Source organism: Phyllobates terribilis, unplaced genomic scaffold (assembly GCF_046119375.1).
Source record: "Phyllobates terribilis strain yellow unplaced genomic scaffold, ASM4611937v1 Scaffold_4__5_contigs__length_816908805, whole genome shotgun sequence".
NCBI lineage: Eukaryota > Metazoa > Chordata > Amphibia > Anura > Dendrobatidae > Phyllobates > Phyllobates terribilis.
Window position 1 is genome coordinate 114761320 of NW_027362764.1, and position 15917 is coordinate 114777236.

A 15917-nucleotide genomic window follows, 5' to 3' on the forward strand; every position below is an offset into this window, starting at 1 on the left:
TATATCGACAACTGGCTCTGCACGGATGCACTGAAAAACCGTCTGTCAGTCAAAGCGCCAGGGCGTGTTTACAGTCGCTGCTTTCAGTGCTAAGAGCGGTGACTGTAGCCATGCTGCAGCACCTGTACGACTGAAAGCAGTGCCTTCAGTACAGAGGCCGGGCAGCTTTCTAATACTATTAAACGTCATATTGGTAAGCTTTTTTTTTCTTCTTAAAACACAGTTGTAACATCAGTTGTGGTTTATCCACAGATTAGCCAAAAAGGCAGCAAAGAGGTTCAGAAAACCTGTGGTCACCATATCCTACTGCTTTAACCAGCAGCTCCTGACATCAACATATAGCCACTGGGTTGTGCTATAGATCCATAGGAAGGTACAGAAGAGGACAGCATGTGCTATAAGCTCCAATATAAACCATCTATCGCAGTAACCAGCTTCAAAGTTCAATCGAAATAGCAGTGCTCTTTGTGGGTGTAATCTCCATAAAGACACACACTGATACAAATAAAATCAGGAGCTTAAATAGGTTGTTTGGCCTCAAAAAAAAAAAAAAAAAAAAAAAAAAAAAACTGTAAAAAAGTGGGATGGATGAGACATAAATAGGAATATATGAGGCATCCTGAAGTGCTGTTATCCCCATGGATCCAGTACAGCCTGCTCTGGTGGGCAGAGAAAGGGCAATAGATGATGCCATATTTTCCGTTGCAGACCACCGAAGCAGCCGGTGTTCGATCCATGGAGATGATAGTAAGCGGATATGCCGTGTTTTAATATTTTTTCCAGGGCTGTGGAGTCGCAGTCGTGGAGTCTGAGCCCATTTTGGTGGAGTTGGTATAAAATGGGTACAGTAGTTCAATGCAGTTTGTGGGGAATATTTTTTCATAAGAATTTGGGAAAGTTTTGAAATGTCCTATAAATGTCCGTCCTATTCCTGATCTAAGGGTCTAGACTTTTAGCTGAGATGAATCTGTGCTACAGTAAATTTATCACTTAAACATGAGCCATGTATGAGGGAGTCGGAGTCGTGGAAATTGAGGAGTTGGAGGTTTGGCTTACCGACTCCACAGTCTTGTTTTTCCCCCCGTCACCTGTGAATTTTTCATTAAGGCGGAAACTTTTAACTCAGTGTATGGAGCCTAAATTGTAAACGCCACAAATCAACCAACCAAGGCCATATCAGCCAAGGTCTCTTTCTATAGTGAACAGAATATTTCGGAGATTTGGCCAGCAAAGAAAAAGAAAACCAGTCAAGTTGTGCAATGTTTTTGAGCCAGTATGGGTGACCAAAGCATACAGTAAATAAGGTGGAGGGAAAAATAAATCTGATTTATATTCACAGTAATCTGAGCTGATGAAGCGGTGTGAGGACTTGTTTTTCGGTATGGTGGTGAACTATGGTTTTTATTGTAGCATTTTTGGGGCACGTAAAACATTTTTAGCAGTTTTTTTTTTTTTTTTTACATTTTTTGGTGGATGAAGAGGTGACCAAAAAACTGCAATTTCTGGCTTTTTTGTTTTTATATAGAGGGGGGAATTAAATATTCTTATTTACTTACTAGTACTTTTCAGACAATAGAAAGCACCTTACTACAAGACTCAGGATTAGACAGCACAAAAATAGGAAAAACCTATTTCTTACTAAATAAAAATTCCCTGGTGGTGTAAAGACATGGAGGGTCAATACCACTAGTTTTAATGCACTAGGGTGGAATTGGGAGGTAGTGGTTCTCCTCTTAGTGTTTCTCCGCAGCATGTGAATTACACACATACAGCTTTACAGCATGCCCAGTATGTACACACTCTGCAAAGCACACATATACAACACCATGACATGCATAGTACACACACACAAGCTCAGCTACATCAGCAAAACGCCACACAATTTAAAGTGCCCGATCACGTGACCTTAAGGCCACGTTCAGTATTTGGTCAGTATTTTACATCAGTATTTGTAAGCCAAAACCAGGAGTGGGTGATAAATACAGAAGTGGCGACGTGTTTCTATTATACTTTTCCTCTGACTGTTCGTCTTCTGATTTTGGCTTATAAATACCGATGTAAAACACTGACCAAATACTGAACATGAGAACGTGGCCTAAAGGTCCTTGAGCTACTGAGGATGTGCAGTATCACTGCAGGTCCTGGTAGCTTTCTCTCCTGCCCTACAACGATTAAACAGATCAGTGTGGGGCAGAAAAGAGCAGTTTACTCAGTGATCAGGAAGGACACGGTATCTGCGTTCTCCTCCAACACAGGAAACTGACTCTGGACTATAAGACGCTCACACTTTTAAGCAAGAACTTTTCTTGCTAAAAATTGCATCTTGTACTCCCCTAGATATCTGCTGCTGGCGCTGAGCCCTCTTTGTGACCAGCAGGTGCTGGCTGTGTTATAGAGCTGGCACCTCCCTGTGACTATTGCAATCAGAGCAAGCTTTTATTGCTGCATTTTAGCCACTTAATTTCTTTCACGTTACTTACTAAGATTGGGGCCTAAAGAATTATTTGCAGTGAAGCTGGGTAACCGATTAAGGCTCAATAAGTAAATGCCCACATGTATCACAACTTCACAACTGTAGACCAGCTTCACTATCCGAGAGCAATGATACAAGGGGGATTCACATATGGGGGCGCAGGACGGCAGATTTACTATTCTAAATGACCAGAATTCTGGTGTCCCTGTCATATCCTGGCGTTTCAACAATTTGTGCCTCATTTGACAAAGGGCATTGATTAGGTGAAAAGGGTGTGACACTGATGCAATGGGGAACAGCCCAAGATTGTGCCAAAATATGTAGGGAAAAAAGGTCTAAAATGAAGGCATATAAATTGAAACACCTGACAAATGTATTCTTCAAATATATAATATAAATATTTTTATCGAATAAAGTGCAAAAAATACAATCCAGTAAAGATATATACAGAAAATAGTTACCAAAGCTGTTTCGGGGGGTAACCTCTCTTCTTCCAAGGGGTTAAGAAACGTTGCACAGGCGTGCAGAGATGCTATTCCTCCTTGTAGTGTCTCAGCATATGGCAGTTTCGCCTGTGGATCTACAGCAGGGGCGGCGAACCTTTTTTTCTGCCAAGGGCCATTTGTGGTCGCACAAAATTATCAACTTGAAAATTACCCTGCTATATTTGGTCAAACAATTAATTAACTCAGCCCTATTGTGACGGCCGGAGCTGTAATATTAGGTGGCATTGGGCATCTTCCTTCTCACAACTGCTTTTCCAGGTTTGCGTTGGTCTGGAGAGCAGTCAACTCTTTGTGATAATAAGTTTTATAAAGCCGCTCATATGATGAGAGATTGGAAAAATTGGGTTTGTTTAGCTTAGAAAAAAAGACGCCTCAGAGGAGGAGATCTCATTTATATGTATAATATATGTGTGGTCAATAGAGATGCGCTAACAGGCTCGGATAAGGGGTTATCGGAGCATGCTCGGGTGCCAACAGTAGATTCGGCGTGCTCAAAAACTATGTTCAAGCCGCCGTGGCTGCATGTCTTACGGCTGTTAGACAGCCACAACACAATCCGGTGATTGCCTGCTTGTTAGACAATCCCTGCATGTGTTGCGGCTGTCTAACAGGCACGAGACATGAAGCCACGGCGACTCCAACATAGTTTTTGAGCATGCCAAAGCTACTTGGTTTGTACCAGAGCATGCTTCGATAACCCCTTATCCGAGCACGTTAGCGCATCACTAGTGGTCAATATAAAGTACTGGCATATCGCTTACTCCTTCCAAAGACCATACTAAGGACCAGGGGGCACGCATTACAGGAGGAAGAAAGGCGATTCTGGCAGCTAATTAGGAAAGGGTTGTTTACAGTCAGAGTAGTTGGACTGTAGAATGCCAACCACGAGAGGTAGTAATGGCAGACACTAACAGCTTTTAAAAAAAAGGGCTGGATGATTTCCTCAGTACACATAACATTGTGGGTTATAGATAATTTAGTGACAAAATGAACAATTGGTGGAGAAAGGTTAAACTTGATGGACCATGGTCTTTTTTCAACAGACATCATTGGGGAGGGCTGGGGCGTCACAGACATCACTGGGGAGGGCTGGGGCGTCACAGACATCACTGGGGAGGGCTGGGGCGTCACAGACATCACTGGGGAGGGCTGGGGCGTCACAAACATCACTGGGGAGGGCTGGGGCGTCACAGACATCACTGGGGAGGGCTGGGGAGTCACAGACATCACTGGGGAGGGCTGGGGAGTCACAGACATCACTGGGGAGGGCTGGGGAGTCACAGACATCACTGGGGAGGGCTGGGGAGTCACAGACATCACTGGGGAGGGCTGGGGAGTCACAGACATCACTGGGGAGGGCTGGGGAGTCACAGACATCACTGGGGAGGGCTGGGGAGTCACAGACATCACTGGGGAGGGCTGGGGAGTCACAGACATCACTGGGGAGGGCTGGGGAGTCACAGACATCACTGGGGAGGGCTGGGGGGTCACAGACATCATTGGGAAGGGCAGGGCTGAGGCATCACTGGGCAGGGCTGCCGCTGCTCTCTTCATCTGTGGGATGGGAGCCCATCGCATGCTAACTCCCCCCACAAAGTACGTTCACATGCTGGCACTGGCCAGCATGAAGACGTACTCCTTCAATGCATGCAGTGTTCACTAGTGAATGCTGCGTGTGCGTGCTTGCAGTCCAAGTGGGGGTTTAAAGGGCCGGCAGCCAGCAAAACGCGATTGCCGGCCCAAGCACAACGGTTCCCAGGAAGCTGCCTGGGGGCCGCAGAAAACATAATCGTGGGCCGGAGATTCTCCACCCCGGATCTACAGCAATGTCTGTTTAAGGTAGCTGTATGCACCGAAAGTGAACTATTTTCTGTATATATCCTTACTGGATTGCCTTTTTTGTACTTTATTGGATAATATTTCTATTTGAAGTATACATTTGTCAGGTGATCAAATTATATGAGATTTTTGAGTGTGTGAGACCACTGACCCATGGAATTGGACGTGCTGAGCTGGTTGCTGATTTTTTTTTAAATGAACTAAAAAAGTAAGGAAACCATATCTAGCCACTGTGATAAAATACTACAAAAATGCCGTACCTAGAGTGTTCTGAATAAATGCCACTGACCCACAAAAATCCTCTATCTATAGGCTCCGTGCGCATTATTCTCACAGTCTCCAGCCATATCTCCTTTTTTGTGGAGGGACCTTTATTTAATGCACGAAAACAAATATCACTATAATTATAGTAAAAAAAAATGGTGCGGACCAATGAGCCGTATTACAATCACCCATCACATCAGTACAGTAATGCTGTCTCAGGGATAATGTAATCTATATATTGTTAGCTTTCCAGGAGGAGAAAAGTTAAAATCTTTGCAGAGTCAGACATTTCTTCCAGACAAAGGCTAGCTCCAAGGTTGACCTACCTGAATTGGTCCCACCGACATCAGCAAATTTTTCAATTGGTGATCAGTGGTTGATGAAGAAAGCCCTTCAACTGACACGACGCAGGGCTGAGGCTTGCACTCCACCACACGGAGATTTTGTTTATTTGGCATCAGACGTCCTCGGCCCATCTGTCCACCTACACCTCTGCCTCTCCCTCGCATAATGACCTGCCAACAGCACGAGATCCAAAGTTAGTTTGTCTTCTCTAATAATTCTTAAAATCCACATAAGCCCAACTACTATTGCTGCAAAACCAAATATAAACCTCTCGCCAGCACGCATTCACACTGTACCTTATTTGGTAGATGCTGTCTGTGCATAGTATTCAGGACATGGGGGGATGTGGGCTCCGTCAGTGAAGACATCGGACGCGCTTTGACTTGATACTGCTGCGGAAATGGTAGATTCTGCTGCGGAAAGGGCAGATTCTGCTGCTGATGAACGCTTCCTTGCCCCAGCGTCACTTTCCGCACCGGCCCGGTTTTCTGTTGAATCCGCTGTTGAAACTGCGGCCTTTGCTGAGGTGGTATTCTCTGCTGAGGCTGGACTCTGGGGTGGGCTACCTGCACTTGCGGACTGCCCTCTGAAGCCTGCAGAGATACATTCTCCCCCTAGTAGAGGAAATGAAAATGAAAACTTGCATTTATTAAATACCGAATCAACATCGACAACAAGGCTGTTAACTTAAGGCCCCGTATATACAGGGCTGTGGAGTCGGAGTCTGTATAAAATGGACTGACTGACTCCTAAAATATATAGTAAATTGGGTACAGTAGTGCAATGCAGTTTGTGGGGAATATTTCTTTCCATAAGAATTTGGGAAAGTTATGAAGGGTCTAGACTTTTAGCTGAGATTAATCTGTGCTACAGTAAATTTATCACTTAAACATGAGCCATGTATGAGTGAGTCGGAGCCGTGGAGTCGGAGTTGGTGTCTTGGCAATTTAGGAGTCGGAGGTTTGGCTTACCGACTACACAGCCCTGCGTATATATCAGACTAGTGTCGGCTTAACCCACTGATATCGACAAATTCGGCTGATGGTCTAATGTGTAGGTGGAACTGGAAGACTGATGGTTGGTAGACATCTGTATCGTGCGTGTCCGATTTCGGACTACAGCTTGCATTGTTCTCCCTGAGATAATTGGCCGGCCGACGGGTCATTTGGTGGCTTTTCATAGAGAACACAGGTTGGCTGTTGGCCGAACAAAGCATCGTCTGACCGACAGCCATCTAATGTTTATGGTCTGCCTTAAGGTTCAGTTATGAAGAAAGAGCGCTTCTAGGAACCCACTTTTCCCAACAATCACGCAGTCTAAACAGGGCACTGATCGCCTGATGAGCGAGCAAAACGCTGAAATGATCTTTTAACTTTTTTAAAAGATCATCGTTCTCGGCAGCACATCATACTGTGTAAACAGGACCTGTGCTGCCGAGAACACGGGCAGCCTATGTGCACTAAGCGGTCTACTACTGATGTCCCGAGTGCATCTATAAGGCGGTCTGCCTGCCTAAGGCTATGAAGTGACTGCTGATCAGCAAATATGGAGCAGACAAAGTCATTTATTGCCGCCAGTCAGGTGGTATAAACCAGCTTTATACAATCAATGGCTTTGGATGCAAAATCAGTGCACCTATGACGAGAGGATAGAAAATGCCTTTGTCCCTAAAAATAATGGAATGATAAAATGAGTAAATTACAGATAATTTCTCATTTTCCCTGCTGCCCTTTCAAGAGAAACTACTTTTTTTTTATTTTCCCATCGACAGCCATATGAGGGATAGTTTACAGTGGGGAAAGTTGCATTTAAAATACAATTTACCATACAATGTAATGGAAAACCGGAATAAAAAAAGAATCAAGTGGGGTACAAATGGAAAAAGAAGGCAACAAATCTGAAGGTTTAGAGGTTTATTTATACAATGTTGGATTTGACGTAAAAATGACAAAAATGACCTTGTAACTTTGTTCTACGGGTCAGTACAGCTATGTTGTTACCAAGCATATATTAGAAAAAAAAAAAAAACCTTGACTCCTAGTTTTCGCTTAATAGTTATGGGAGAGGTTTTTTTTTATTTTTGCAGGACAAGTTGCATCAGCCACATGATGTCTTTTGGTGGTCGTGCGGCCAAAGACTGTGCGCCACTAGTTGCAACACTTTCAACGCGACTCCCCACATTGAGATGCTTCAACGCGACTCCCCACATTGAGATGCTTCAACGCGACTCCCCACATTGAGATGCTTCAACGCGACTCCCCACATTGAGATGCTTCAACGCGACTCCCCACATTGAGATGCTTCAACGCGACTCCCCACATTGAGATGCTTCAACGCGACTCCCCACATTGAGATGCTTCAACGCGACTCCCCACATTGAGATGCTTCAACGCGACTCCCCACATTGAGATGCTTCAACGCGACTCCCCACATTGAGATGCTTCAACGCGACTCCCCACATTGAGATGCTTCAACGCGACTCCCCACATTGAGATGCTTCAACGCGACTCCCCACATTGAGATGCTTCAACGCGACTCCCCACATTGAGATGCTTCAACGCGACTCCCCACATTGAGATGCTTCAACGCGACTCCCCACATTGAGATGCTTCAACGCGACTCCCCACATTGAGATGCTTCAACGCGACTCCCCACATTGAGATGCTTCAACGCGACTCCCCACATTGAGATGCTTCAACGCGACTCCCCACATTGAGATTCTTCAATGTGATCTTTGGCTGCACGACCTGTGCTGCGACTCTAGCCACATTGGTACCATTTGGGGGGTCAATAGGCTGTCCGATCTCACAATACAGAGCAAGAGAAAATAACATTAAAAAATGAAAATCTACATGTGCATATACAGTACAGACCAAAAGTTTGGACACACCTTCTCATTTAAAGATTTTTCTGCATTTTCGTGACTATGAAAATTGTACATTCACACTGAAGGCATCAAAACTATGAATTAACACATGTGGAATTATATACTTAACAAAAAAGTGTGAAACAACTGAAAATATGCCTTATATTCTAGGTTCTTCAAAGTAGGCACCTTTTGCTTTGATGACTGATTTGCACACTCTTGGCATTCTCTTGATGAGCTTCAAGAGGTAGTCACCGGAAATGGTTTTCACTTCACAGGTGTGCCCTGTCAGGTTTAATAAGTGGGATTTCTTGCCTTATAAATGGGGTTGGGACCATCAGTTGTGTTGTACAGAAGTCTGGTGGATACACAGCTGATAGTCCTACTGAATAGACTGTTAGAATTTGTATTATGGCAAGAAAAAAGCAGCTAAGTAAAGAAAAACGAGAGGCCATCATTACTTTAAGAAATGAAGGTCAGTCAGTCCGAAAAATTGGGAAAACTTTGAAAGTGTCCCCAAGTGCAGTTGCAAAAACCATCAAGCGCTACAAAGAAACTGGTTCACATGAGGACTGCCCCAGGAAAGGAAGACCAAGAGTCACCTCTGCTTCTGAGGATACGTTTATCCGAGTCACCAGCCACAGAAATCGCAGGTTAACAGCAGCTCAGATTAGAGACCAGGTCAATGCCACACAGACTTCTAGCAGCAGACACATCTCTTCAACAACTGTTAAGAGGAGACTTTGTGCAGCAGGCCTTCATGGTAAAATAGCTGCTAGGAAACCACTTCTAAGGACAGGCAACAAGCAGAAGAGACTTGTTTGGGCTAAAGAACACAAGGAATGGACATTAGACCAGTGAAAATCTGTGCTTTGGTCTGATGAGTCCAAATTTGGAGATCTTTGGTTCCAACCATTGTGTCTTTGTGCGACGCAGAAAAGGTGAACGGATGGACTCTACTTGCCTGGTTCCCACCGTGAAGCATGGAGGAGGAGGTGTGATGGTGTGGGGGTGCTTTGCTGGTGACACTGTTGGGGATTTATTCAAAATTGAAGGCATACTGAACCAGCATGGCTACCACAGCATCTTGCAGCGGCATGCTATTCCATCCGGTTTGCGTTTTGTTGGACCATCATTTATTTTTCAACAGGACAATGACCCCAAAAACACCTCCAGGCTGTGTAAGGGCTATTTGACCAAGAAGGAGAGTGATGGGGTGCTACGCCAGATGACTTGGCCTCCACAGTCACCAAACTTGAACCCAATCGAGATGGTTTGGGGTGAGCTGGACCGCAGAGTGAAGGCAAAAGGGCCAACAAGTGCTAAGCATCTCTGGGAACTCCTTCAAGATTGTTGGAAGACCATTTCCGGTGACTACCTCTTGAAGCTCATCAAGAGAATGTCAAGAGTGTGCAAAGCAGTCATCAAAGCAAAAGGTGGCTACTTTGAAGAACCTAGAATATAAGACATATTTTCAGCTGTTTCACACTTTTTTGTTAAGTATATAATGCCACATGTGTTAATTCATAGTTTTGATGCCTTCAGTGTGAATGTACAATTTTCATAGTCATGAAAATACAGAAACATCTTTAAATGAGAAGGTGTGTCCAAACTTTTGGTCTGTACTGTATACAAGCACGGAGAATGGCGAGTGATGCAGGATATGCTGTAGAGGGGCAGCACAGGTGGATGACCCCTTAAATTAAAAAATACATGTTCCCTTTAAAATGTGGCTTATTTTTTATTGCATTAAAAGCATTTAAAAGAAAAAAAAGCTTAGCAAATAGTCACAACTAAAAATGCAAGAGCCCCGAATGTCAAAAGTGCCTCATCATGTGGAAATATTATATGGCCGGTAACTTGGAAAATGGGCTTTTCAGGGCTCCAGGAAAGCTGGGTCATTGACAATGGGATGGTCAATAATAATGGTTTTCCCAAAAATCACTAACAAAAATACAAATATACACTTTTCTTTTTATTAAAGAGGGCAACATAAGGACTTTTCAGGACTGAATGTGCTTTAAATGAAAAATGTGACAAGTAAGCGGCTCACAAATAAGGTGAAATGACGGCACTGAAAAGAACAGCGGCTTCCGCTCACCGTACACTAAAGAAATCTCATCCGTCTGCGTGATCGAAAAATAAAGATGTTTTCAATAGCTCATAGCGTAGAGCGTCTACGATGAAGATGAAGAGCGCGGCCGAGCCTTCAGTTTGGATACAAAGTGCTGTTGCTGTCAGCTTCCCGCAATTTGACAGATCAAATCTTATTTTCCCTCTCGAACCCCAAGAAGAGATACTGGCGACATCCATCCAGAGCTGAGCAAATTGATTAATCCCTCTCAACAGAAATCACATCTCTTGATTACAACTAGGAGACGTTAAGCGGCATTATTCTGAAGTGACAACACTTGACAAATTCCCAAAGCGCCTCGCTCAGACTATTGTCGCCGGCATTAACCCCGATGAAAAAATTAATTTCCCTTATCTTTTTCTAAGCCCCAAAATCCAAATCCTCCAAACAGACTCCTCTTTCTATAAAGGTATTATGAAAACCTCAGAAAAGATTAATTGCATGTCTTCAGGTGACATTAAATTAATTTCGGTGTTCATGACAGACATTTGATAGTGCATATTGAGAGGACAGATAACATTGTGAGGATACACAGCAGGACACCGGAGCGCTGTCCCAGGGCAGCCGCCTCTGAATGCGGCTGTGATAAGGCCAGTACCTCGCTGTCAGCGCCGCTGTTACTGATCTCGCAAATCTAACGACACAGATTTCTATGAGGTCTGACAATGATGTGGCCTCGCAATAAACACGTTCCCCAACCAGTCAGGAAGATGAAATAGCAGATGGGAAATCTCTGCCAGCACGCCGTCTCTGAACAATGTATTATAGGACGCGAGTCTCCCCGTCAGGTGCAGCACCTATCCAGAAGTGAACGCGAGAGGGAGTGGGCGCAGAACTGCAGCAAAAATGCTGACGATCCTGTGCCCATAGGAAAGTCACCACATTGGGGGGTGAGAAAAGTAATGTTCCAGGCATGACGATGAACTGATGACTGAGCGACATCCAGTGCACAGGGACCTATATCCTGCCACAGTCACGTACACCAGCCTCAGATCATGCCCACCTGTCACATCGGAACTATTAACCCAACTTCCACGAACGGGTGGCTGAGGACATGTACTTGTTGGAGGGGTCCTTTGGTAGTAACCTGAGCACAAAGGGCCCCCTTGCTTGGACCCCTAACGATCTGCTGCTTTTTATGGAGAAAACTTTCAGTAAGTGTTCAATTTCTCAGCACTGCCTCCACAGGGGAAATTAGGAATTACATGCAACTCATTGGAATGAATGGTTGTCTTGTATGATGCAGAACATGTCAGGTCCCTCATGGATTTCAGAGGACCCCTCCACACTATCAACTTAATATCCATGCTGCCCAAACTATGGGCAACATGAAACCGGGGCAGGCTGTCTGGTTACAAACCGCTGTACTCCATCCTTGCCAGCCTGTCACTCAATCTGGTGTCACATCAGCCATTTCTCAGTCTCCCGTCTATACTCCCAATACCCCTTAAATGCCCTGTGTATGTCTTTCACCGTATACCACATCGCCACCGTTGGTCTTGACCCTCTGGCACTTGTGAATAACTAGTAAGTCATCTTCATCATCTGACAATGGAAAATATAAAGAAAATAAGTTTCCCTGCAGATAGTTAGATAATTTTACAATACAGTCTGGAGCAATGAAGAGAAATAATACCTGCCTGCTCTCGAGTCCATAGTAAAGGAGCAGTTTTGGTGCTTTATTGTATATTGCTGTGCTGCACTTGCTCTGCCCCTTCCCAGACAAGCCGCGCAGAAGCAGCTTCTATAGGCCTCTGTTCAGCGCACAGAAAATCATGTCGAGAACAGAAATGAGGACCCAAAAGTAGGGAGAATGACTAGGTCTCCCTGCCAACCAGCACTCTGCTCATTAGGTGGGCAGGCATATTGATATACACTTTGAACACCAGGTGGCGCCATACTGTGCAAGTTAATGGCTGTTCTTTAAAGGGAATCTGTCAGCAGGTATTTCCTATCCCATCTGAGAGCAGCATAAGGTAGGGTCAGAGACCCGGATTATAGCAGTGTGTCACTAACTTAACTGGATCGCTTGCTGCAATTTTGATTAAAAACTGTTTTATTTGCTGCAGATGTAGCAGTTCTCTGAATACTGAGCTATGCATAACCCCGCCCACACCACTGATTGGCAGCTTTCTGTGTACACTGTGCATAGGCAGAAAGCAGCCAATCAGTAGTGGGGGCGTGGTTGGACCACATGGCAGCAGTGTTACTAGTCATCTAGTGATAATTTTCTGCTAATTTCCAGTGATTTTATCAAAACTACAACAAGCAGCCCAGTAAGTGACATCGCTGGAATCAGGGTCTCCATCTCTACATTATGATGCTCTAACATTATGTAGATAAAAGCAGGTGACAGATTTCCTTTTAGGATTAACTTTTTTTATACACAAATCGCAAGTTGTTAAGGTTTCATGACCTGGGCAATAAATACATTTACTGGTGAGAAACCCCTTTAATGGAGAACATGTAAGCTCTCCTGACTTTAAAGTAAGGGAAATGTTTTTTTTTTTTTTGCTTAGACAATTCAGGAGCAACTTTTCTCAGAATGATTCATCCAACAGTTCCTCTATTATCCTTCCTGGAAATGTATAAATAAATGACAACTGGGCATTACTAATTCCTTTGCTATAAAGATGTGTCAAATAAAGAAGGTGGGAGAAAACGCAACATTGTCAATTTTCACCTACATTTCCTGGAATAGCAGAACAGCACAATGAGGTCTTTTCTCAAAGCCGCACAAATTGTAATGGTCAGAAGAATTTTACAAGGAGAAAAAAGAAAAAGAAAAAGAAAAAAAAAATGCAAAAGTTCCATTAAGTCTGGGCTAGACGGAGACCATAGATGGCCATGTGCTGCTGCATCACATAGTGATCCCTAAGCTCCTGCGGCAAGCAAGTCATAAAAAGTCAGATCCGGTTGGATTTTCTGCGACTTGCTTGTCGTGTTACCCTCAGGGTCGCAATTCGACCCCAATCACCGGCTTTAGGCAGCAATGTAGCAGTGGCAGAGATTTTTGGCTGCACAACCCGTGTCATGGCCAAAATCACTGTGCAGCCCCAGCCTAAACGAGTTATCCATTTTTGGGGGAAAAAAAACTATAAATGTTAACAAAATATACAAATTTATTCATGTACTTCAATTAACAAAGGCGGCCCATGTCCAGGTGTCAGCCCCGGAAGCTTTAGGTCGACAAATTAGAATATTTCCTATGTCGTCACGTGACTAGTGACATAAGGAGACAGACCCACTTCGAATAATTAAAGGGGTTCCTATCCCAATATGTAGTAGGTGTAATAATATTACCAAATCCCCCCAATTAGAAATGAGGTATAGTTCTTCTGATTCACTATGTCGCTTACCTCATGTGCAGGGCATTGCAATAACTTGGGTATCCTTGGTTACGGTTACTCATATAGTGACAGTTAGTTGTTAGTGGTCATAACCATGGATACCCAATGCCCAGCACATGGGGTAAGCAACATAGCGAATCAGAAGAACTATACATTTGTAATTGGAGGTATTTGCTAATATTATAATTATTATTACACCTCATACATATTGAGAGAGCATCTTGGAGGTTGGGATAGCCCTTTAAGCTTGGAAAACCACTTTAGGCAAACTGGCTTCTTTGTCACCTTTGATGCATAGACTGGGAAGGGGGCTGGTTTAGCTACTTAAATGAGCCGGTCAGCCCCCTTCACCATTAGTACTAGTTATATGTCGACACAGTAAGTTTTCTAGTCTCCACCCCAAGCCAAGAGGTCGACTAATATTTAGATTTTGCAGCAGTTTCTTAATACAAGTATATTAAATAGTATATTTTGCTATTTTAAACACATTTACATGGTTTGTTTTTTTCTTTTGAGCTGGACAATCATTTTAACGAGCTCGACCTGATACATATTAGTCATCATCAAAAAACAGATGGGAAAGGACGGTGGACGTAATTAAATAAGGAAATTAATATTTAACAGAGAAAAAAAAAAAAAAAAACGTTTCCCAAACCTGAGCAGACAAGATAATGTGGCGAATGGCCTTTCCATTTTGAGAATATGCTTATTGAAGCAAAGGTAATGTATTAATCTAGAGGACAGATTTCTGCCCAGTGGCCTTAAGGAAGGATCTCTGTGGGGTTTCCTTTCGTCTGCAGCACAATTTTCAGCAATAATCATCAGTATTGTGACTTAGATTTGCCGTGGAGAGTGATTGATTAATATTTTCCTTGAGATATAGGGTCCTAAAGTCTTAGTAGATAAACTCTACACTAGACTCTCCCAGCGTCGCTATCTCCCAATTTCTCCAGTTGTCCTATGGGGTTAAATATCTTTGAAAACATAAGGGTGATCAATCTAAAATGTGTGGAGAGCAGTGACATCCTGGAGAGGTGGGCACAATTAAATCACCATCCGTCTGCCAGGAAGGCTTTCCTACTCGCTCCCCGCTGGCGTCTGTCACTCTTCCTCGCATTCAATTGGCCGCTGATCTTTTCTTAAATCCACGCAGACCCTCAACTCGATGACATGCACAAAGTGCGGGGGCATCTGTGCGCTTTTATGTTACTGATAAGTCTACAGAGAACCGATAAACGAAAATAGCAAGGGAGACATCCCACATATCGGGAAGAGGCAGCTCCTGATTGTATTTTCCCATGACCCCCAGAGTAACAGGCAATACTCCATGTCTAGCCTTGGAGGGGTCTGTGTCCAGATGGCGGATATCATTATGGGGGCTCTCATATGAACAAGCCTACAGAAGGATGCTCAGTTAAAGTGTTAAAGGGTCGTTCATGTGACCCTGAAAAAAAATGCACTTTTATTTATAGGAACATTATGAGTGAGATGTCAATATATGGCATTTGTTTAACTAAAACGTCATAGCAGTCCATAATATGGCCATTAAACAGGTGCCATTACTGCCTATGGCGGACAGATGTGTCATATGTCACACCCAATAAACAGATGCTGTAATAGCCCACGGATGACAGGTGCCATGTATTACGATCCGACACAGGTGGAATACCCCGGTAAGGGATCACACGTCTGGCAGCTTTTGGGATCCCAAATACACAGCGAAATGTTATCTCATGGAATATGTTCAGCAAGGAGCCGTCAGACGCCGCCCCGGCGCCCATACACAGCCTACGCCGCCCCGGCGCCCACACACAGCCTACGCCGCCCCGGCGCCCACACACAGCCTACGCCGCCCCGGCGCCCACACACAGCCTACGCCGCCCCGGCGCCCACACACAGCCTACGCCGCCCACGCCGCCCCGGCGCCCACACACAGCCTACGCCGCCTTTCAATAGCAGGAGGTAGCATGAACCAGTATACGGCACAAAACATTGGACAAAATAAGGTTCAGACTCGAACCCTGCACTGGAGTCCAAAACTCACTTATGGTTGTGCGATTCCTATGTAAGTATTAGCTCACTCAAAAAACAAAGCATCATAGTATGGGAACCCCACAGCTCCCCGGAAATGTGTGGCATC

The 15917-nt window shown here is 44.2% G+C and overlaps 1 protein-coding gene across 3 annotated transcripts in view; it reads right to left on the reverse strand.

The window, feature by feature from the left end:
- Positions 1 to 15917, reverse strand: part of RBM33 (RNA binding motif protein 33) — a 130633-nt gene that overhangs the window by 27181 nt on the left and 87535 nt on the right. For all 3 annotated transcript variants that reach the window (XM_073677694.1, XM_073677695.1, XM_073677696.1), the window contains exons 16-17: positions 5724 to 6041; positions 5409 to 5597 (exon numbers count right to left, since the gene is read on the reverse strand). In XM_073677694.1, the coding sequence (XP_073533795.1) occupies positions 5409 to 5597; positions 5724 to 6041 (507 nt within the window). The remainder of the gene's footprint in view (positions 1 to 5408; positions 5598 to 5723; positions 6042 to 15917) is intronic.